The sequence below is a fragment of the Eptatretus burgeri genome, chromosome 10 (genome assembly GCF_056783735.1).
Source record: "Eptatretus burgeri isolate ZD-2024b chromosome 10, Ebu_testis_v1, whole genome shotgun sequence".
NCBI classification, from domain to species: Eukaryota; Metazoa; Chordata; class Myxini; order Myxiniformes; family Myxinidae; genus Eptatretus; species Eptatretus burgeri.
This window is the reverse complement of record NC_140970.1, coordinates 37,597,174-37,621,773: the sequence shown is the minus strand read 5'-3', so window position 1 is coordinate 37,621,773 and position 24,600 is coordinate 37,597,174. Positions and strand designations below refer to the sequence as shown.

General features: G+C 41.4%; 2 protein-coding genes across 3 annotated transcripts in view; one reads left to right on the top strand and one right to left on the bottom strand.

Moving 5' to 3' along the window:
• Positions 1–8,504: 8,504 nt before the first annotated feature.
• The window catches only part of GRTP1 (growth hormone regulated TBC protein 1), a 43,801-nt gene continuing 27,705 nt past the window's right edge, over positions 8,505–24,600 (bottom strand). Inside the window, exons 4-8 of one of the 2 annotated variants that reach the window (XM_085897899.1) lie at positions 15,893–16,017; positions 15,620–15,716; positions 11,338–11,510; positions 9,972–10,120; positions 8,505–9,299 (exon numbers count right to left, since the gene is read on the bottom strand). In XM_085897899.1, the coding sequence (XP_085754025.1) occupies positions 9,992–10,120; positions 11,338–11,510; positions 15,620–15,716; positions 15,893–16,017 (524 nt within the window). In that variant the 3' untranslated portion in view covers positions 8,505–9,299; positions 9,972–9,991. Of the gene's footprint in view, positions 9,300–9,971; positions 10,158–11,337; positions 11,511–15,619; positions 15,717–15,892; positions 16,018–24,600 lie in introns of both variants that reach the window. The other variant, XM_085897898.1, reaches the window with a different exon arrangement.
• Positions 20,521–24,600, top strand: part of GNB5 (G protein subunit beta 5) — a 128,966-nt gene continuing 124,886 nt past the window's right edge. The window contains exon 1 of the mRNA XM_085897901.1: positions 20,521–20,656. The gene's annotated coding sequence lies outside the window, so the exon portion shown is untranslated. The remainder of the gene's footprint in view (positions 20,657–24,600) is intronic.

Sequence of the window (24,600 nt, the reverse complement as noted above, 5' to 3'; positions counted from 1 at the left end):
TGTGGAACATGTCATGGAATCTGCAGATGTTCTGCATTGCACTCAGAAAGTTTACTTGTCATTTATACTGTTTTATGAACAAATTGAATGTAGAAAAAATATATATACAGGGGGCTGCAAAAGTAGGTATACAGTAAAGTTAAATTTCCACCTTACCTGCAAATAAAAGATGTATTATAGAAAAAATTACAAAAATAAAAATATTAAAAATGGTAATAATGATTTTAATGAATTAAATTAATTATTGTATTAAATGAATCCTAGCACCACTATTATAATACTGGTATAATGCTTAATGTATACCTACTTTTTCAGCCCCCTGTTTGTATATATATATATATATATATATATATATATATATATATATATATATATATATATATATATATATATATATATATATATATATATATATATATATATATGAAGGGCCATCTCGAAAATGAAAATGCATGGAATCAATCATTGAGTAGGCATGCAGCAAATACAACTTAAACCTACGTTTGAATACATTGAGACTTATGGTTTGTTTAATCCTCAGGTGAAGGAAATTCCAATATTTTTGTCCAGTACAAATGTGAGTTTTGTATGTAACCATGGAAGATGGCATGAAAACGCTTGTCCCACAGGATATTACTGCAAATCGTAGGTTTTGATAAACATAGAAAATTAATGCCCGAGAAACTTGTTCACTACTCAATACGACACTTTCGAAATGATGTCATCCACCACATAATGTTTGGTTCACATGCGCAGAAACGCCAGAAAGCTGAGAGGTTGGGACGAATTAAAATGTATTATTACTGTATGTGTCCGGATAAGGATTGTTACTTGGAATGGATAACCAAGCTTCTGAAAGAAGCCGAAAATACTTGGGAAAAGTACCTGATAGAAAAGGGGCTGTGCCTCGGCATGTTGGAGAACTTTCTCAGCTGGCCGAACGGGCACCTGCTCATCCTGCTAACTGCTGAACGTGTGGGTCGGTGGAAGGCCAAAGTGGAGGCACGCATGTAACACAACCCCATGACAGATCACCACCAGTAAATGGATTGTATATCTGGAATCGTTTCTGCTGAACACTGATGGAAAAAAACGTCTCTGGAGATTGTACAGGATAAGTTTAAAAGTATGATATTTATTATTAAACATGGTGTGATTGGGGGTGAAGAGCTGTCTGGGCTGTTAGGTCATTATAAGTTTTTTTATTTGGCTCCAGGGCCACAAAAGAAAGTATGTGAGATTAGAGGTCCTGGGAAGGTTGCAAGCGCTGCTCGGTGGGGGTGACTGGCACTAGTGGCCTTTGATGGCTTCAAAATGGCCGTCAAGGTCATGTCGTTGCTTAAAATCTTGCCCAGCTTTTGAAGTTCCGACAAACAAAGATTGGGGCCTATAGGTGTTATAGTTTGGCTGTGAGAAAGTAGCATACATCGGACATACAAACACAAACATACAAATAAATAGGGGGGGGGGCGTTCTTATGGCATGACCCTGGGTACCCCCAGCACAGAAGCAAAATTTGGTGTGGAGTGGATCGGCCCAGTCATACAGGTGGAAATAATAAGCAGAATCCCCACCCTCGTCGGGGTGGGGTAGGATATCGGTCATTAAGCATAACATATCATTCTCTACTCACCCTACCTCCACCCCTCACCTTTCTCTTCTTTTTTTTTCATACTCTTTTTCTCTCTCTCTCACCCCCTCCTCACATCCCTCCCTCCCATGGTATAGTAACGTTTGGTGAGGCATAGCTTTCCTCACCTCCCCCCCCTTCCTCCTCTCTCTCTTCCCTCTTTCTCTCAACCCTCCCCCCCCTTCCTCCTCTCTCTCTCTCTTCCCTCTTTCTCTCAACCCTCCCCCCCCTTAAGACTCCACCCCATCAGTGAAGCAACGGGTTGTATTTGCTCGTAAATAATAAAGAAAGACGCTGATGATTCGCCAATAAGCGATGAAACCAGCCCAGCAGCTGAGGGTGTGTGTCGCATTGGGGTTCTCAGGTGTGAACTACTTGTGAATGTCTTTATAGCTGTGGAGGAACTCTGGGAAGGGTTTGATACAGCATAACTCTTACCTTGTGTAGGCCTTCTTGGTTGCTTTACGCAGCAGTTTCGGCTGGAGGAGCATGGGAGGTGTTAATTTCTTCAGATAATCCTGGCCACCACGGTTTAGTTGATTAGGTGAGAGCTGATTGGCTATTCCCTACATTCACAGGTGAGAGATGTGGGTGGGTCTTTCTTTATTTTTTATACATTGACTGCTTTTGACATTTGCATGTGGTACGTGGTACATGAGAATTATACCAGGTTCTTTCTGACGACTTCATCTTTGCTTTTTGCTTTTTGGGTTCTTTCTATGCCTGGTGTTGGCTCAATGGTTAGGGTGGTGGGCTTGGGATCTGAGGATCCTGAGTTCAAATCCCAATCTGCTGTTGAATTAATACCAGGTGGGGTTGACTCTGCCTGTCACTCTTCCGAGGTCGGCAAAACGAATGCCAGCTTTCTGGTATCCTGTGTCGGAGTGGTAACCCGTCCAGGATTGTACCCATTAGCCAAGGAGACTGCTTAAGGCCCAGTCACACCTTGACGTTTCAGTCAGCTTATGCCGATTTTTGAAAAATTTGTCTAAAATGCTGGCACACGTCGAATACGTTATGGGTAAGTTTTGGAAACATTGAGAGCACGCTGAAAAACACTGCCATACGTCGTAGTACGCTGGCTTTCATCGTTGTACTTTGTGGTTGTCCTCAAATTTTAGCATGCTTGAAATTTTACGACTTATGCCAGCTTATGACTCACAAGTTCCGCTACGCTGGCCATAAGTTGTAGGCACGTTATGCGATCGTTGACACACGTTAATTGTAAGTTAATCATCAGTCGAATAGCGTACCCAAAACTTATTTCTAACCTATGAGTAACGTGTTGTAGGCACGTTACGCGATCGTTGACACACGTTGACACACGTTACTTGTAAGGTACTCATAAGTCGAAACACGTCGAGGTAATGGTTAGCGTCAGTGTTCCAGACATCCCTGGTTTTTTTTTTTTCCTTCGGTATGACGGTCATGTTGACACTTCGATTTCTAGTGCGGTTATGATTTAAATCGTTGAGCGGCAGCCTATTAATTAAATTATATTATAACCGCACTAGAAATCGAAGTGTCAACATCACCGTCATAACGAAGAAAAAAAATATTAAAAATACCAGGGAGTCTGGAACACTGACGCTAACCATTACATTGACGTGTTTCGACTTATGAGTAACTTACAAGTAACTTTTGTCGACGTGTGCCAACGATAGCATATCGTGCGTACAACTTATTCCCATTGCATGCAGAACGTGTGAGGCCATTGCTGGCTAAAACGTCAAGATGTGACTGGGCCTTTAGGTAGCACCAACGCTCTGCATAGAGTATGGTCCAAAGGATGGATGGATAGGTTCCTTCTGCTGATTCCAATGCAGGACTGTTCCTATTTGGTCTTCCATTTGGTTTGAATTAAATTAATTTTAATCCCATTCTAAACTCAATTGAATAATGAGGAAAAACGTCATGGGTCAGGGTGAGGTGTCCAATCAAAGTGGGGTTACATCAAAGCAGGACATCTTGGTACCCAATTATCACTGCCAGCAGTTATAAAGTGACAGTTCCAATTATGTCCCTTATGAAACACACCAGCACACAAACACCACACAAAAGTCCTAGCGAGGGTCTGCAATCTTTTTACTCTTTTTCTTGTTTCTGTATGGTTTGTCTGGGCAGCATATCTGGGAGAGGGAGTTTCAGGTAGAAGAACCCAATTCTCTTGAAGAAATTGTGTATCTCTCTGAGGTAAATGTGTATGTGTAAATGTATATCTTACACCAAAGAGGTCAACGATTGACCGTGTCCTTGCTCTTCAGGTCCTCACCGAACGCAGACGAGAGTTAAGGCAGGGGCTGCTCGCAGCAGATGTTGATCTCTACAAAGCGTTTGATTCAGTGAATCGGGATGCCCTCTGGAGGATTCTTGGTCTTAGTGGGGTGCCATCAAAACTGATCAATCTGATGTCTGAACTCTACCCTGGTACTGAGAGTGCTGTGAGATGTGGTAATACCATCTCTACTTATTTCCACTTGTTACTGGAATTCATCAGGGGTGTGTACTGGCCCCCACACTTTTCAGCACAAGTATGGACTGTATTCTGGGGAGAATGTCGGAGAGATCAAGCTGTGGTGCATCGTTTGGGAATGGCAAGATCTCTGACCTTGATTTCGCAGATGATGCAGTCATCTTTACGGAGAGTCTAGATATCGTTTTGAGGGCCCTCGCTGTGCTAAATGAGGAGTCGGATTACAGGCTTCCTCGGTCAAAACTATGATCCAGGCTTTCAATGACATATTGAATGCTGCAATCTCATCTGTACCTGTTTATGGTGAAGATGTGGAGGTCACGGAGAGATTCACTTACCTTGACAGTGATATTCATGTTTGCTGGCTGTGAACAAGAGGTCAACAGACATCTGGGTCGTCATGGTTTCACTGGATCATGGGGTGATGTGCTACCGGTATCTGTGTGGGAGGACGAAAATCCAAGTCTTCAGGTCCTTGGTGCTTCCAGTCTTGCTCTACGGATGTGACTTGGACTCTGACCAGGGATCTGAGACGGCGACTTCATTCCTTTGGTACCATGTCTCTTCGGAGAATCCTTGGCTATCGCTGGTCGGACTTTGTGCCCAATGAGCGGTTGCTGAGACTCAAATGAGATTTGCTACCTGCATAGTCGATGAGGGTCAGCTGCGGCTGTATGGACATGTGGCTCGTCTTCCTGATGCTGATCTGCTCACCAGATTCTCTCAGTAAGGGAGCGAGAGTGCAGGAGGCCAATGGGCCGACCACGTACCTCGTGGTTGCAGCAGGTTGATCAGCACCTCAAGATGGGGATGGGCCAGGCATCTGCCTGGGCAATGCCCAGACGGAGGCCCCTGAAATGCCGGTGATAAGTGGACACAGCGACGCGCTGCTCCGGCACATGCTCCCATACCTGACCTAACCCGAGAGAGAGAACAGATCTGGATTGTACTTCCTTGATGCACTTGGTGGCATAGGAAAGACATTCCTGATCAATCTGTTGCTTACTTCAATTAGGCAAATGGAAAATGGGATGGCTTCTGCCTGTGCATCATCAAGAATTGCTACAACATTGCTTCCTGGTGGATAGACAATACACTCAGCCCTAAACTGCCATTGGATTTGCAAAGCTCAGAAACCCTTGAAACAACATCAGCAAAGCAAGCCCAATTGGTAAGGTTTTTAAATTTTGCAAACTCATTGTTTGGGACGAATGTACAATGGTCAACAAGTGTTTTGAGCCATTAGACAGGACATTGAGAGACATTCAAAACTAGAACAGTACTCGGCACAGCTCGCATCTCTGCCTTGCTGAACAGTCTACCTTTTGTAGCCCACTGATAGGCCAGATCTGGATCTGGACAGAAACCAAAATCTAATTGACTTGTTCTGGTCACCTACCAACTGGTCCACCATTTTTTTTTTCATAAACTGTCCACAACGGTTTGAAATACCATGCTGTATATCGTTTTTGGCCATATCCTGGAATGGCCTAAGTGTCCAGATTTTTTTTAAAACAAGAATGCTCCAGGCAGTTTAACCAACATTTGCAGGGGTTTAAAATCACTTTTATTTATTTTAAAAACTCCAAGTGTGTCGGTAAAAACCGTGCCTTTTCCAGATACGTGCACACGCCCCACCAGACAGGGTAATGCCGGTCTACCTGCTTGCAGCGGAGATGACGTGACACATGGGCGGAGCATATAAATATGCATGAAGCAAAACATGGATATGCATTGAGGAAAGACATGGGCAGAACATACATGGTATGTATGAGACAAGACATGGGTGGAGCATAAATATGCATTCGGCGCATGAATACACATGAAGAAAAACATGTATATGCATGAGAGAAGATGTGTGTGGAACATAATACATTTATATTCAAACCTGGTTACATCACACTCCTCGACTGGTTTTTAGATAAAGCACTACAGCATTTGATTGAGCAAAGATAATTATGTGAACACGAGAACCAGGGTAACCACCTTGACGCAAAACATTGTCGACATCGTACATCATATATAGTCACGAAATTCATGGACCAGACTATGGCTTACAGATAAGGAAATAGTGGAAAATAACAGGAGAATATGAAATTCACAATCAATAGAATACAATGAAAGAATTCACTCTTCCCCCACTGGTATAAGTAACACGTCACAGGTTGATACTGTATGGGGCTTGCCATCCTTCATGGTGTGGATTTGCACTTTTCTAATCCGATCGTCTGAGCTGGGCAACGTCTCAATCACACGTCCATCGGTTCAGGTCACACGTCCAACAAGTTGCAAAGCCAGGCCATGTTCCAAATGCATGTTGATAGGTGAGGGTGAGGGTGACGGTGAGAGGGTGACGGTGAGAGGGTGACGGTGAGAGGGTGACGGTGAGAGGGAGAGGGAGAGGGAGACGGAGAGGGTGACGGGAGAGGAAGAGAGAGAGAGGGTGACGGAGAGAGAGGGTGACGGAGAGAGAGGGTGACGGAGAGAGAGGGTGACGGAGAGAGAGGGTGACGGAGAGAGAGGGTGACGGAGAGAGAGGGTGACGGAGGGAGAGGGAAGAGGGAAGAGGGAGAGAATCACAATATGGGTAATGTGCTGGTGCTCATTAAAATGGAAAAATTAATTTATTTCGCTTAGCTTCATTTTTTTCCAGATTGTCTGTTGCAATGAGCTTACAAAAGCCATACACATGGACTGTATAACCATGATATGCAATATCCTGGGCCAGAAATGAGTTATCCCTCAAGATGAGTAAATGTGTTTGTTTTGTTTACAATAGTGACCAGAACAAGCTTGTTGATGGGGTCTGGCATTTGACAAACTGACACAGCTCAGATCCTGATCTCCCCACCCTCTTTTTTTAATTATTTTATAAATTTGACAAAATTCCAAATCGTCTTTTTTGAGTGTGAGAAAATTTTCTTTTGAAGATGTTTTTCTGTTTCCTCTTTCCTTTTGTTCTTTTCTTAACCTATCAATCAGGTTTAATCACAGTTACACTGATGTTATTTATCTATGCACTCACCTGGACATCAATTCCATGTATATGTTTATCATTTCTTTTTTTAGCAATATAGAAACAAAAATGGGGAGCATTCAGATCAATTTGAAGCTGAGAATCAAATTTTTAGAGCCACTAAACAACTATATACACAAGTATATTTATATCACATCATTACTTCCACCACCAAAGTTGGACAGAAGTTGTGTTTTCACCCCTGTCTGTCTGTGAGCAGTATATCTCAAAATGTTATGGACAGATTCGGATAAAATTTGGTGGACAGGTTGGTGTACGACAAGGACGAATTGATTAGAATTTGGTGAAGATCTGGATCTGATAAAAAAATTTTTAATTTCTCACACGATTGTTCACCATTGGGAGATGGGGCCAAAAACGATAGATATGATATTTCAAAAAGTTGTGGATAGATTATGACAAAACGTGTGAATGATTTGGGGATGTGACAAGAACAAGCCATTTTGATTTTGGTTCAGGTCTGGAAGCAGATCCGGCCTATCAGTAGGATATAAAACGTAAACTATTCAGCCTGGCAGAGGTATGTGCTCTACGGAAAGCCGTTCTAGTATTATATATTGAGGCAAAAAAACAACCAACAAGATGACAGTATATTCATTCTCTGACAGCTATCTTTTAAATAAAAAATGTCTTCCATCACTGATAACCAGCAAGTACACATTTTCATGCACCAAGTCATTGAAACAAACATTCTCCCTCAGAAATTATTTGCATGGATGAATCGCCCAAGTGTACGAATAAAAACAAACAAACAATTACTCCGACATTTTGGCAATTCATCCACGAGAATCTCGTGATTATTCAATGATGAATAATACACTTGCATAATGGTCACCAGTGCGTTATATGCATGCAAAATGTTGAGTATATTTCTATAATTTCTTACATTTATAATTGTTGTTTAAATCACATAATAATAATAATTTTTAAAAATGGATGTAATATACCTTTTTAGGTGGTTGTTAAGCAGACAACTCGATTGAACAGTCCAACTCACCCTGACTCGAGAGCGTCAGATCTGTGGGGATCCAGTACAAAAATTGTGCGCAAGAGATGCGACGTAAACATTTGTTAAATCACCATTATTCAGCCGATGGAAGTGATCCACAGGCAAGTCTCATGAAACATAGTCGAATGTGAAGTGAACCCGAGGAAATTCTTGAGCAAAGACCCAGAAATAACGTAGCGAATAGCCCAGGACTTGCATGAACAAATAGCTTCAGTGTGTAACCAGCTTTAGCCTAACGACTTGACCAATTTATTGCTGCCAAACTCCAGAAGAAGAAAATAACATCGACACTTTCACGTTAATAATCTTACATTGTACTGTCATCAAAAGACAACAAATAGCCTGAGAACTGTGATCGATTATAAATATTAATTTATTGCCATTGAAAAATGATTTTTTAACATCAGTCATTGCCTTCAAACAGATATAGATTATAAATAAACATCTAAATTAGCTTGATATAAAACCATTCTGATATGAATTGGAAAGTCTTGATTAGTACAAAGTCAACAAGAAGATGACAGAGACAGTGTGAGGGAAAGGACTTTCCTCATGACAATCCTCAATAAAGTTATCTTTGGTCAGTGAGAACTCGATCATTTTCTTCTTCGTCTTTTGGACAAGGAGCAAAAGCAGTCATCACAAATTGTAATCGATGGTACAATAAAAAAAAATCAAAGTGTTAACGAAAAAAATAATAAGCAAATAGAATAAAACCAGTTTGTCGAAAATGAACCACAGACAAAAAATAAAAATCAGTAAGTGTGGTTTCAAGACCAAGAGGAAAGCTGCCTTGTCAATGAAATGATCTGAAATTAGTAAAACAGCTTGGAAAATGCATTTTCGCAATGAAAGCACCAAAAGAGGATTTAACAACAAAAACAAGTGACAAAATTTTGTTGCATTCGCATATCCTTTGCTCACCTAACATCACATTTTAAAAGGCAAGTGTTTTGAATGGAGGATATACAAACCGCTACAAATGTGTACATATCAGTTTCGTCGATATCTGTAGTAGTGTATCATGGGAAGATTGGAGGGGGGATTGGAGGTGTATCATGGGAAGACTTGCTAAAAGTCATTCTCGACAGCTTTGTCGCAAATGATCGATGGTAGATTGTGGAAGGCTGCCTGGCTCTTTAAATATTACCTAAGATGGGATGTGCAAAGAACAGATAATGAAAACATTTGGTTAAAAAAAAAAACCTACGTGCACAAAAAAAAAAAACAAACACCAGGCAATTCATTACAGCAATAGCAAAAAGGTTTTAACCACAGTAACCCCACCCCCCCCCCCCCGCATCACACCGCCACCCCCACCTCTTTCCCCCTCTATCAAAGATGTGTAGGAAACTTCAAGTTCAATGGTAGCAATCACAGTTATCCAGACTAATACAAACCTGCCAACATTAAGTTTTTAACTTGGGTATTAAAAAAAACTTTTTTTTTTTAAATTAAACTTCAGAATACACCAATTTTCATGAATCACAATAATAAACAACCGAGCATTTAATAATACAGTCTCGTGAGGTACACAGATTGCAGTAAATCTCCTAACCAGTGCCAACTCGCCGCACTCCCTTTCACTGCAGTGTCACCATGGTATTATATAGATTACATTATATCTGAGAATGAACGATTATACAGTTTATACTAAGGTAGCGTTGCATGCAGATACATTGACACAGAACAAGGCAAGGCAAATTAAATTAACCAAATGCTGATTTTTAAACAAATGTAACAAAAATACAAAAACAAAAAATTTAAAATAATCATAAATAGACAGGCAGGTTGAAATACTTCAGCGTTAAACCACAACTACCTGCATGAAAGTGTGACAATTCAGAGTGAAGTCACTCTGAGGAAGGTAACGGAAGGTGGAGATAATTGCAGAAAATGAGGTAGACTCCAGCAAAGAAGTGCGGTAATGCAATATGAGTGCCAGGGCAGCACGCAAAAGCACTTTTGAACCTTCATAAAACAGACAGTCCCATAGGCGGAATACAGTCTGCAGGATAACGCAATATAATTCTTAAGACAGAATACATGGAATATGCATAATCAACAATTTCTTTACTTTGCAACACCAACCAAATATCTGAACATCAGAGTTGACTTTCTCGTTATTCCCATCTGAGTATTGTTAAAATCCCACATCTAATTATCTCCGAATATCCTTGCAATTCAATTAAAACGATATTTCTCTTAAGTGTACTTTTGCATGATCCTGAAAATGATTTAAAGATTTAAACCTTATTTATCATGCATGAAAGCTGGTCCTCCACTGCCATGCTCATTTGACAGTGAAATTATGAAAAATGGGAAGGCTCCAGAAAGCCAAGCATTTCTATTCAGCACCGTTCCTCAGGCTCCACAGTGCACTTCACTGCACGAGTTCCGGAAGGGAACAAACAGGTACGTGAAGCGCTATCATACTGTTACAGTTCAGTTGTGCCTTGTGCTTGATGTATGCACTTTCAAAGCAACCCCCTGCCCCCCTTACTTGTAGTAGTTTGCACACTCAATTCAAATGGTAATTTTATTTTAGAAGGTAGCATCACTGTGTTTTTACAAGTACGATGCAAGCATCACATCAACATTCTCATAAGTTTTGAGGTTGCACAATATTCAGCACACCAAGCTACACTTTATCTTCTGAGCCAGGAGGCAACAAACAAGTTCTTACCAATTTGTAGCATGTACAGAGAGCATATTTAAAATGGTGAGAGTCAAGTGCATGTACATCTGATGTTTACAAATGACAGGGTAGTGTTTGCTAAGAGATTACTAGATGCTAAAATAAATTGTACATGATGAGTCTTTTCTTTCGTTATTTTTTGAAACTTATGAGGATGATTTGAAGGTGAATGGTCAGAAAATTAATTTCAGACACTACACCAACAACAGTTATGCTATTACCATTGCTTTTAACAAAACATATTTACAAAATGGAATTTTGGAAATATGTACTGAAATCGTGCAACAACAACAAAAAAAAATCAAAATAACGGAAAGCAGAAACTAGTTATCTAATGGATGAAGAAAGATGTTAGGTGGAGATGCTTTGAAAACAGATATGATTAGTGAATATATATATATATATATATTACACACTATGGGACTATAATGACTACAATCATGCATAGTATCCATTTGGATGTTTCAAATAAAAGCTAAGTACATATCACCTCCACTGGAAGTACATCCACAAAGAGGCAAAGGAACCAGCGTGAGCAAACAAGAACCCAAGCCACATTGTGCTTCTCCATGTGGTTTACAAGTGCTGGAACCTTTCTCTTTACCAACTCTGCCAGAACCTTGACCTCAGTCTTGAGCCCCACCATTGCTGGTGCATAGAAGTCTGTGGAATATAACAAATATGACTCAGAGATTACATATTCTTATATCATAAGGCAAAACTGTATACAGCAAACCCTCCAATATCACAGTGGTTAGGTTCCTGAAAATGCCCTGATAGTTAAAACCGCAATTATGAAAACTAAGGGCCAATGGGAAAGGGGGGGTTTGGTTCCTGGACTTCAAGAAAATAGAGGAGCTGTAAGCACATTGCAATTAAAATAAAATAAACACAAAGATATACATACATACAGTAGAAAACATGTTAACACTGAAATAAACATGTAAATACAATAAATACGGTATAAATGATACAAAAATACAAGAGTTTTACCTTTTAAATTTATTACAAAACAGCGAGATGGGTGATGGTGAGACACATATTACATACATGTTCTTACTGTTCTCTGCCATAAATAGAAAACACAAGACTTAGCTCGGAGATGATGATGATGATTGATTGATGAATGAGATGATGATTATGATGATGATGATTATTATGATCATGATGATGATGATGATGTAAGGGGGAGGGTGAATGTTAGAAAGATGTGGATGTAGAACTTGTGATGGCTGTTGGATCGTCGGGAGCACGATGAAGGTGCCTGCTGCATTGCCACATAGAAGAAGGGTAAAATGATCCTCAGCCAACTTGACCTGGAACAGATCTTCCCTGCTTTGACAGGAAGGTACAAGATGGCATCCTCATCCAAAATAATCCTGCCTCTTCAGTGTTAAAAACCTGCTCCAGCATAAATCCCTTCTTTCGCCTTGGTTAGTTCCATGAGCCATGGTTGAACTGGAGCTTTCAACCTTGGGTGCCTCGTGAAAACTTTGATAAATCCATAATGATTTCTCCTGTACACCGGTCTTGTTCATTTCCTGTTCGATAACGATTCATTATTAAATTTAGCTTCCTTCCCGTATGCAGGTCTGATTACCACAATTAAGTGTACGAGAAACAACAAAAGACTTGTAATGGGAGGTAATCGTTAACCATTGTTAACTTTGTGTGTCTACTAGATATTTTAGATCGAGTATTACAAGATCTCCATATGTCATTTCCTGTTCGATGATGATTCATTATTAAACTTAGCTTTGTTCCCGTATGCTGGTCTGATTACTACAATTAACGGTGCGTGAGAAACAAGAAAAGGGTCACAATGGGAGGTAATCGTAAACACGGAAGCAAACAATGACTCATCTCAGCTCAAAAACCGTGATTGGCTGAAATGAAATACCAGGATAATATAATTGGAACACAATCGGTTGCCTACGATTGGTAGAATAGTAGAACCCACAATATTGGAGGGTTTACTGTATTGCTACTTTATCTGATCAAATTTCAAAAAAAAAAACTTTTGAGCATTGTTACAATTGTGTTTTCTCGTATGCAACTCATGACTGCAAATTTGGACCTTTAATAGGGAGTGTGGTTGTGTCGGTGATGCAGTGCCCCATGTAGGTTCAGGCGGGTATTTCTCAAATTTTGCCAGGATTCCAGCGATAACTCACCTCCTCTGCATCAAAAATTAACACAGACCACTGAGCTGGAGGTTTAAGACCTCCACAGATGCCAAAACGATGCTAGAATTTACTGTGCTCTTACTATTTGCGATTCCCAAAATGAAAGTCAAAACTGGCAGTGTTTACACATGAATGACAAAAGGCAGGAAAACACTTGTTATAATCAAAATGTTTATTCACAAAATGACTCACATGGGCATGACGAGACAACAGTACGCAGATAGATATGACACACAAAGACAGGCAAATAAGGATGGTAAGACTATTGTTATGATTGTGAACTTATGAACAAGAAAAGAAAAAGAAAAAATGAACTAAAGTACAAGAATAAATAGTTAAATATATAATCTGCTAATGGCACCTAAATACCAGACTCATGCAACGAAGGGGAACAGAATAGGTGAGTGCGGACATGAGCTGGTTGTGGCTGCAAGATGATGCTGCACAGAGCGAAGTGCGGCTCGGGGCACAAGGAATAGCAATGAGGAGCGATCACGATGAGGCCAAGAGACAAGGGAATGGTGGCCAAGCACAGAAAGACGTCTTCTCCTCTCCTGTCCATAGCTCAACTCCAACTATTCTGGTGGTTTTCCACCCTTCTGCATGCAGATACTCTGGCCCACCCTCAGTACACGGCAGGCCATCATTGGCCACAGCTTCTGGTGTGTGGTGCAGCGTGCTCGGACATCCTGCCCCTCTCCAAAGCTCCACAGCCGACTATACCGCCATGGCTTGCGGTCCGCCAGCTAAGCAGTCCATAATATGTCATTATAAAATGCTGGGTGCCACAAATTATCCACCTGGCCTCATCTGTTACAGGAAGTTTTAAATAACAATCTTACCCAAAGCTGTTTCAAGGTTTACACTTGCTGCCTCCTCAGTGCACGTTTAACCATATGACTTACCTCTACAAATATCTAATATTCAAATACAAGAGTAAATCTAACCCACTCAAACATATGGTCCATACTATTTTTGTGGAAATGACTTCTCATGGGTTAAAGAGGCTTATTTATAGCCCATATATTTCCTTGATGCATGTTTAGCATGACCATAAAGCAATTAAACGTGATAATAGATATGAATCTCGAATGTTTCTTTAGACATTATCCACCACTCCTCATGTGTCTCGAAAAATCATCATCCCTTTTGGCCTTTTATTTGATGTTTTTCTCTTTGTTAACCATCTTAAATATGTTTTTATTGCTCACTAGGCAGCGAGCACAACTTTAGTCGGAAAAAGAAACTTGTTAGTCAAGCTGGTCGAGCCTGCCGGAGCATTGGCTGCTCAGCGGTCATGAATGGTTTGGCTGCACCCACAGACTGGGCCGCAGGCCAATGTTGAGTGAGGGGGGGGGGTGAGGTGCATCATTGATGATGCCTGGGCCCAAGGGGATAAAATGGCAGAAGCACCGAAGAAAAACCCAAATGCTCTTGAGAAGAGCTGTCCTGCTGTCGCCAGAGCCACACCACGCCCATGCCTCTCCTTCGGCCAGAGATGGCACATGATGGATCGTTTCCCTGCCAGACTCCACACGCCATTTCTGTCTTGTGATTCCACCCTTCTCTCTACCGTGAAGTGAATGACTGACCATAAGGCATAAATAATTAAGATCTCTGTAATATTAATTAAGATTTGACATGATCATCTGGATTTGAACTGGGGAACAAAAACGACAGGCAGCTGAAACAATCAATGTATGGATTCTCCACCCACCCCACCCCTTCCACGTTACAATACCATGGGATATCTAGTGCACCGGCTAATATTAGCAGATGCGTCTCCAGCTTAAAGTCTATCCGAGGGACGGTACACTTTATGATACAATGCCTGCCTGAAATACACCAATCAGACAGTCTATAGTCAGGAAGAGAATCAACTGCAAACTTGACAGCCTAGAGGGTAAGTGTGTTACCTCTGCGCATCATCCTGTTAGGACTCATCTCAAATATTTGTTCGACCTGAAATTTATCTCCCCTCCACCCTCCCCATCATCATCCTCCTCTCTCTTCCCCATTCACCAACAAAGAAAAAAGAATGTCCACTGGCATTACAGGTGTGCACAAGTGTAACATATTTCTGTGACCGCAGCCAAAAAAATAAAAAAACCCAACAACATTGATGGGTTGTTTCCCTGGCAAAGCAGTAAAATAAAAATAGAGTTTAAATTTGTTTGCTAAAATGGGATTAACTGCTGAAAGCACCATTCATTACAAAAAATTTTTGGAACAAGCATTGTTTATCATGAGATTCCACGATAACTATATCCATGCGCAAACACAATGCAAAGATATACAACAGGTCTGACAATAGTACTTCCAAGAGACCAGCCTTAAGAGAAAAAAAAAATTGTGAGATGACACCAAATAACTATTTAGTCATAGAGTTCAAAATCTTTTTTGCGAAGAATGCATGCAACTTCTTTATATTTAGTGAACAACAAGTTAATACTGGTCGAAAATTTAAATCAAGTTGTACAGGGGTAATACTTCGCATGACCATTCATGTGAATGCAAGGTAGATCACAAGAAAATACCTGCTTAAGATGCAGACAGAGACAACACAAAACAAAGAAAACAACTTACCAGGAAGTATGTGACTGATAAGGGCATCGAGCAACCAAAAAGCCTGTTCTTCATTCTTCGTGACTAGCAACAGATATCCAGCGATGAAGTTCATGCCCTGAATGGAACAACACAGGAGCTCTTAATAAGTTTTAAGGCTTGAATGTTTCACAGCAAAACAGTTTTTAAGATTTCATTGACGTTCCTTTGACACGTGAAATCACAAGCTAGGTGCAGCCACCATGAGAGCAACGCTGGTAGAATGTCTTGGTGGGCCAGGGGAAGCTTGGAGACCTGGCAGTATCCGACAGCAGGATTGTGGTGGCCATAGGCAGTGAGCACGTTGTAGAGGAAAGTACGAAGATTGGGATTTGCATCAGATCGGAAATGAATATTTTCTGGGAAAGTTCGATCAAGGTCTGCAGGATGCACATTAAAAAAAAAAATTAAAAAGGTAAATAAAAGAGCATAAAGCAACTTCGCTTTCAAAGATATCAAACAATGCAATTGTTTAAAGACTGCAGCATCTATCCAACTATAATTGTACAGGGCATTTATACTCGTCTCAACACATTGTTATACTTGATTGGAGAAAATCACAACACCATTATATTATTCCTGATGAAATGGAACATTGGCACAATTCAAGTACAAATTGGATGATGATACATACAATGAACATTGACAGTCAGCCACCACACTGCTCTGGAATTGCAGCATGACTGGAGATGAGACAACCTGCTTATAATCCTTTATGAAGAAAAGTTTGTTCTGCCATACATTTCCACACCATACTAATTGTATCCAATTATCTTACTTGTCAAACTAAGCAAACTGAAGGCAAGTACACAATAAACTACATACGAGGTGTGTTCAAAAAGTATCCAACCTTAATTTTTCGTGCGCAAACAAATGAAGCTAGGGAGGCATGGTTTAGTGCACGTATGTAGGCGATCCTAATCCGTATGCGTGAATATTTTCCCGCCTGCAGAAGCTGTCAGTCGCCGACAAACCGCCGATGAGTGAGGAAGTGTAAGTGAGTGCCGTCGGATTTTCGTTTTTGACAAAATGATGGAAAAACTTGAACAACGCTACTGCATCAAATTTTGTGTAAAGCTTGGCGATTCCCAAGTGGAAACGATCCGCAAGATTCAACAGGCCTTCGGGAACGAAGCAATGGGTACCACACAGATAAAAGAGTGGTACAACAGCTTCAAAGATGGTCGCACATCAGTGGAAAGTGAAGCACGTTCTGGTAGGCCCTCAACATCCCGAAATGAGATCGTCATTGACCAAGTGATGACCCTGCTGATGCAGGATTGTCGAATCACGATCAGAGAACTTGCAGACGAGGCGGGCGTCAGTATTGGATCCGTTCATTCCATTGTGACTGAGGATTTGGGCTTAAGGAGAATCTCAGCGAAGTTCGTGCCAAAGCTGCTAACGATCGAGCAGAAGCAACTCTGTTTGGAGATCGCACAGGACATGCTGGAGACTGTGAACAGCAATCCCAACTTCAACACAGTGATCACTGGCGATGAGACCACAGTGATCCGTCATTTTGTCAAAAACGAAAATCCGACGGTGCTCACTTACACTTCCTCACTCATCGGCGGTCTGTCGGCGACTGACAGCTTCTGCAGGCGGGAAAATATTCACGCATACGGATTAGGATCGCCTACATACGTGCACCAAATCACGCCTCCCTAGCTTCATTTGTTTACGCACGAAAAATTAAGGTTGGATACTTCTTGAACACACCTCGTATATGCAAGAAAGGAATGTTAAAGGAAACAGCATGCTTTTATAAACTCGAACGTTCAGAGAACACCTTACCTCATAGTGGTCAAATATACAATTCAATTGAAATATTATTTTTAAAGGTCACATTTATAAAAAATAAAAATAAAAAGTCCAGAAGTGTAGCACCACTGAAGCAGACTATACACCACCTTATTTAACATGTCCAAGTACTGCAAAACTGGAGGTTTGTTGAAGCGGTAGGAAGTTGATTTGTGTTCTCGTGTTCAAGTATATAATTTAATAGAAACAAGTAAAATAGACATAAAATGTCATAGCCCCCATTGTTTTAGTATTTTTGCTGCACAGAGTTAATGGGCTAGCCCATATTTATTTACAACTAAAATGGCCACCAGGCTACCAGTCGGCGTCTTTGATCAGATCGCAAAATAAAGTGAGGTGCACGTGTATGCCATCATGCACTGTGCTTGTGCCAAGTTTGAATAAAATCGGATCATGTGTGTCTGAGAAATGGTTGGGGACACACGTAAGTAACAAAATGGCCCCCAGTCCACCATCTTGGATACGATCTTGGGAAAAAAAAAAAACAATGATGGGCATATGTAGGATATCATTAATAATTATCTGAGTACCACGTTTGAATAACATCGGTAAATACATATCTGAGAAATGGTTGAGGACATATTCAACATTGCTTTTTTTTTTACAACTAAACTGGCCACCAGGTTACCAGTCGGTCACCTTTGATCGGATTGCAAAATAAAGTTTGGTGCAAGTATATGCCATCGTGTACTGTGCTTGCGCCATGTTTGAACAAAATCGGAAAATGCATATCCGAGAAATGGTCGACGACATGTTCAACATCGGTTTTACAACTAAAATGTCTGCAAGTCAACCATCTTGGATCTGATGTGTGTGTGTGTGTGTGTGTGTGTGTGTGTGTGTGTGTGTGTGTGTGTGTGTGTGTGTGTGTGTGTGTGTGTGTGTGTGTGTGTGTGTGTGTGTGTGTGTGTGTGTGTGTGTGTGTGTGTGTGTGTGTGTGTGTGTGTGTGTGTGTGTGTGTGACAGCACACACATCGATGAATCACCCTGCCTGTGAAACAGTTTTTAGCTGGGTTAGCTGGATTAGTTTTTCGCTGGGTTAGCATTTGAACCTAGGCTAGACAGCTTGGAGGTGATTGTTTTGTCGAGGGTATCCTTCAAATCCAACACACTTGCTGAGGCCTCTCACCATGCTTCCCTTTTTGGCCAGACCCTTGGAGTACGAGCGCCTTCATCACTTTTTTTCCCTCACAAGCCTGTCCATGTCAGATGTCACACATCATAAGTCGTGGTATTTATCATGTGTACATGTGAGCTGGGCTTAAGGAAACTCCACCCATGAAAGAGAGGAAAAAAAAATCATGAAAGAGTATTGATTATAGTTATCCTCGGATGAACGCACACATTATAAAGAGGGTGCAATGATAGGAAAGTGGAGATTTCAATCCAATACGTCGAAAAGAAGAGAGGAAGACAATGAAGTTGAGGAACTAACAGACCATGGGCCAAGAGTCGAAACCATCCCCCCCCCACCCGGGGATTTTTGCAGACTATCATTTTTGAATAGCCTGTTAAATGTCTTTTTGAAATCTGCTTGTCTGCAAGCAGAATTTTGGTGGAATAACAGTATAGGCTATGTTAACTGTACCTTGCTGATGCAATTTTGATAATTTTAGGAATGGGTGGTGGGGTGAGATTTTGCTATTTTCTTGTGTACTTTTGAGTGAATCCTGCTGAATTTCACCTTGCTGTATTTCGAAAAGCTGTTCTTTATAAAAACATGAAGAAAATTTAATTGACCCAAAGATCAATGACGTCACAGTGACGTCATAACAGAAAATGATATTTTTGAGCATTTTTCTCCAATCATCTCCGACATGTTGATTATTACTAAGCAGAATTAATTCAGATGCTCTCATTATCACACGGATATGAATATCAATTAACCATCGCTATAAATTGAACTGAAATCAAATTGAAATGATACGTTTTATTTTGCATGTGCCAATATTCGTTTCCAATTAGCAAATCTCAGCATCAGTGGACAAACATCAAGGATTATTGAAGCATATCTTGATAAACAATAAATCCACCAATATTATATGTTGTCCAGGTTCTCGAAAGCTATCAAGAACAAGTTTAAACTTGTGACATTGGTATATTTGCAAATGGTACAGTAGAGTCTAACAACTAACAACCGTTCATGTGGTGAAACTCGTGGCAGTGTTCTCTATAAGTTCCAATGTACTGGCTATATAATAACGGACTAGCACGAAGGCAAACATGGAAAATTATTCCTCTGTATCTTCAAAACTCTCAACTTCTGGAAGGTCCTCTTCCTCTTCATCCTCATCTTCCGGTTCATCGTACAAATGCACAAGCTCTTTTGGCATCAAATCTCCCTCCGTCCACTGGAAATCCAATTCGCCATCTACTATGCACCAACCGTGCCCATCTGGCATTGGTACATCTGGCATAGCCTGGTCTGCCCTGCACCAGACCAGTGCTTGGTAATTAGCCCTCTGTATGTGCATCTGCAGTGATGCCCGGCATGGAGGTAGTATGCTCAAGTCAACTCCATTGTAACTGGTCAACAATGATCCAGATTTTGGCTTGAACCTCTCCAAGAACTGCTCGGTACGTAGCTTGTTGATATCAGATGATGTTGACTTCTTCCTGTACAACAAACATGTGAAGTGCTCTAACATCTGATAAAGAGTATCACTCACATCAGGTGAACTTCCTAATGAGAGGAACGTAGCCAAGAAATCCGGATGATCTTTAAGAGTCTTCAAAGGAAGCAGCTTCCCCTTTCGTACGAATGAACTCGTTGTGTCGCACCCAGAAAATGCATGCAACGCTGGTAGTGCTGAACAGACATCTTTTCCAGCTTCTGCGATTACACGATGAACGTCAATCATCCGTCGTTTGTTGCCAACTCCTGTATCAAATAACACTCGCTGTTGAATATCTTGCGCAAATTTCAGCAGCAACAAGAATACATCTGTGTCTGGTGATCTAATTACAATTGTGGACTCAGATGAGGAATGTGAAGCCACATGTAGGCAGTGCAGAATCATCCTTGTGTCTGCTTCCTCTTGAATCGAATGTAGCTCCTCCAGATCTTCTGATTCAGTAGTTTTACCATCTGAGCTTGTGATGGATGTGCAGTCTCTCTCACAGACAAACAGGATTCTTCTTTCGACCAGTTTTGCAGAGTATTTTGGCGGTTTCCATTCCAGCAGAAGCAGTTTGGTAAGTTGTGTTTTATTCTTTGAGTTACGCAGAAACTTCTTCCAGTCACGTGGGATCTTCATAAGCGGACTCTTGATGAAGTGCGTTGACGATGCTCCTCTGTGTTCTCTCTCTGCTTCTTTGATCGACATGTCTCTGTAAGTATCAGTCACGAAGTCTATCCGTCGTACTTTAGGAAGTTGTGCGAACAAACTTTCATCCAGCTCACCAAATGTTTCTGGGATGGAAACTTGTGTCTGTAGTAGGGCATTTCCATCGATTATGTAACTCATGCTTTCGTCGGTCGGTCGCCGTGACAAGTTAACATGTCCTTACAGGGTATGCATTAGCTTGGCCTTGTCTGTTTTCATTGGGGATCCTGTAGCTGTTGCTAGTGCCCATGGAATGGGCCCCAATGGATAACTTAGGACCTTTTCCACGCTTATGTTGTATTTAAGAGCCAGAACTATCAATTGGCCAAACACATTCCATTGTGCAACAACATTCTTAGTTTTTTTGTCTGTCCCTGTAACTTTAACTGACTTTGCTAGTGACACAAATGTTTTGAGTTTCTGTTTCTTGATTGGTTCGTGGAAACTCTTTTCTTTCTTGATTAGCCTTTCTTTTCCAAATGCTTCGTGTAATATCTTCCCACGATTGTCCGCTGATAGAAGATCCTGCTCAACTTCGGGTGGAGCTGGTACTCCTGATGACAGACAATAGAGGACATCTTTATCCTCAACATCGAAAGGGTTAATGAAGCTTGTGATGGCATCAACAACCTTGCGAACATCGGTTTCACTGCAGAGTATTTCTGAGGTCCTTATATCCTTGTGTGTTGAACATCCTTGACTCTCCATTCCTGTCAGTTTCATGGTGGCTTGGACATAACCTGCCCACGAGTGTCTTGTCATACACCATCTGTAGTAAGCAGAATAGTTTCTGATGAATCCAAGAATTCCCCCGTGAGATTTTGCATGTCGATTGATGGTTTGTTCAATGGAAAGTTCAACTGCATTTCTCGATGACTGTACCTCGGATCTGTTCACACTGAATCCATTTAACCGCAAAAGCTCTTGAGCTCCATGATGGGAACTGGGGAGGTTTAGGAGAGTCAGCATGTATACCGTTGTATATCTTGCATAATATGGTCGGTCATAGCTGAAAAACATGCAACAGGTTTTGCAGACACCACAGATGAAGATCCAAATTGTTCTCTTTGGCTGCTCTGAGAAACATCAAGACCAGCCATACTTTATCCATATAATCCAACCAAAACTGAGCGGTTTTCCCCATTTCTCCCTTGCGAACCTTTTCCTTGAAACTGTTGTGGAGCATCAGCAGCCGTGTGCAGCTATTGTTAGCCAGAGTTTCCGATAGATTCTCCTTACTTGGAATCTCTATATCTATAAGACTGAGGATGTGTGTGTCTATGGTCGTTATACATTTCCAGAAACTCCAACCGATTCCATTCAAATTCGGTACGATTATGGCTTTTGGTCCAACTTAGGTCATGGGCTATAATTTTTTTCCATAACACTTCCGATATTTGAAAAAAAAAAATCGATAAATCGAGATCCCTTATGGGATTTTCCATTCAAATCCACTCAAGTTTAAGGCCTACGGGGGACGCAAATTTCCACTTTGCCCCGGGCGCCATTTACCTCTGCTACGCCAAGCTGTTAGGGTTAGGGTTAGCTGTTAGGGTTAGGGGAGCTAACCCTAACCCTAACAGCTATTCAGGAAATTTGCAAGAAAGCCCGGGCAACGCTGGGCTTTATTGCTATCCCAAGCAATGCCGGGCTTTACTGCTAGTGAGTGATAAGCGTTGCAGGAGGCCTCTTGTTTCGTCTCCAATATAATCTGCCCCTCTGATGTCTCGAAAGCCCTCAACAACAGATGCTCTAAGGCTTCAAGTATTAGCCTGTGAACACGCAATGCTCTGTTGTAATGTTTACTGGACATCACTTTGTTAATGGACCCACTGGTGCAGATTTCAGCTTCAACTACTATTTCCTCAAAGCCACTGGACTGAAGCCGTTTTCCAAGAGCACCAAGATATGCACAGGTAGTGTGAAAAACACCCATCCTGACAATTACGTCTTCAAACAAACGGTTATTCTGCCATACAAGAGCATATGCTTTTTTTTGCCACCGCCAGATCAAACGTCACAATTGTGTAGTGCTGGCCCACTTCTCTGGATGCTGCCTGGGAAAGTTTCAGGAGGTGTTGGACAGTGGCATTCTCAGTAACCGGGGCATTCACGGGAGCCATGTAGTCAACTGTGGATAACACATCCTTGTCATCTTTGTTCTTCGCTGTCATGGTTACCCAACCAGCCCATCCAGGTACCATCTGGGTCGTGTTCTGCAGCAGTGCCCTGCAAAATACCCACACTGTATCAGACCATTGGGCCCAAGTTTCTATGTCTGTTTGTGGGGCATCACTGATAGATACTACAAGGGATGGTTCAGTCTTGGTATTGACAAAACATGGCTCTATCTCTTGGGGATTGTAAACCACTGAGCGCTGCTTGTTCTTGAGAACGGGAACTTGAATGCAAGAGGGGTTGCTGCAAGCATCTACAAGAACCTCCTGAATCATTATCCCATGGGCCGTGTGTGTTGTGCCAGTACCCAAAGGTGTTTCTTCGTTCAGGTAAAAATTGTCCCAGCATAGATGACTAGAAATATTTCCGTCTGGCTGAATTGAAGGTGGAATAACGCCTTCTCTCTCCACATGGCCGTTTCCAGTTCCAGCAAACGAGAGTAGGAAACTGTGTCCATATCGATTCAATAGAGTGTCTATTTCAGCACTACCAGTCAAATGCCTTAGTGTCATACCCAGAAGAAGGTGTTTGGGCATTGTCCATTGCCCTCTTTGCTGAAGATATTTGCCAAGCTTTGACAAATATCTTCAGCAAAGGAATCAACCAATCTGCTTATTTTCGTCGAAGCATTTGCAAATTTCTTTCCAGTAATCATCCAGGAGAGAAAATCTTGCAATTGAGTAGGTGGGTGGATAATTCCACTAAGTAAGAAGCTCGGTGAAGGTGGCCAAAGCATCTCTGTGGATTCTTCTTCGGAGCCAAGAATAAGTCTTTTTAGGAGTAGTGCTGCTTCTTCAAGGCGTTTCAGGTCGGATGCAGCAACCTCAAATGCAGACTCGATGGCCTGACCTTTTGGAACTTCCGTCGAATACACAAGTTCATTCCTGTAATTAGGTTGCCAAAACTGTATTTTGCTTCAAAATTTCTTTGTCAACTTTGCTTTTATCTTGTCAGTTTCGTAATTGAGATTGTAAAATTCGGGGCTATTGCTCAACATAAACTGCAAATATCAGTCCTTGAGCATTGTAACTCTTTCAACGTTGGCCCCATGGATAATGCTGTTCTCAACATATTGGCAGACACGCTCAAATGCAGCTGCATGAGCATTCTGTTGTTCCACAACAGAAGTGTCTACATCAGTTTTTTCATGCCGATCATCTGTGCGTGTATAATGCGTATGACACGACGGATGGTAGTGTGCCTCACGGGCGATTAAATCAACATCTTGTACTTTCGCCAATATATTGGCATCTTTCATTTTCTCAGCGGCTGCTTTGATTGACTCTTCTGCACTACTTGTAACACACTTCACAAGCCTCTCTTCCTTCCCCTGTACTTTTTTACGTGATCTGTCGCAGAAGAGACATTTGTTCGCAGGAAATAATATTGCAGCCAATTCTGAGGATCTGCGTCTCTTGGCGCTACATGGTACTTCATCGTCTTCAGCAGGACCCTTTATTTTGAGGAAGCGGGACGTGTTCGTGAAATTTGTAAAACACCATCTGTGCGCTCCGTGCACGTTTTTGTAGAACGTTGTTGGGACCTACATACAAATATCATCAAGCCTTTCACTGGAATTAGCTCCCTTCTGTCGCAGTTCCACTGTTTCTTCTATCTTCGAGAAACTAACATCTG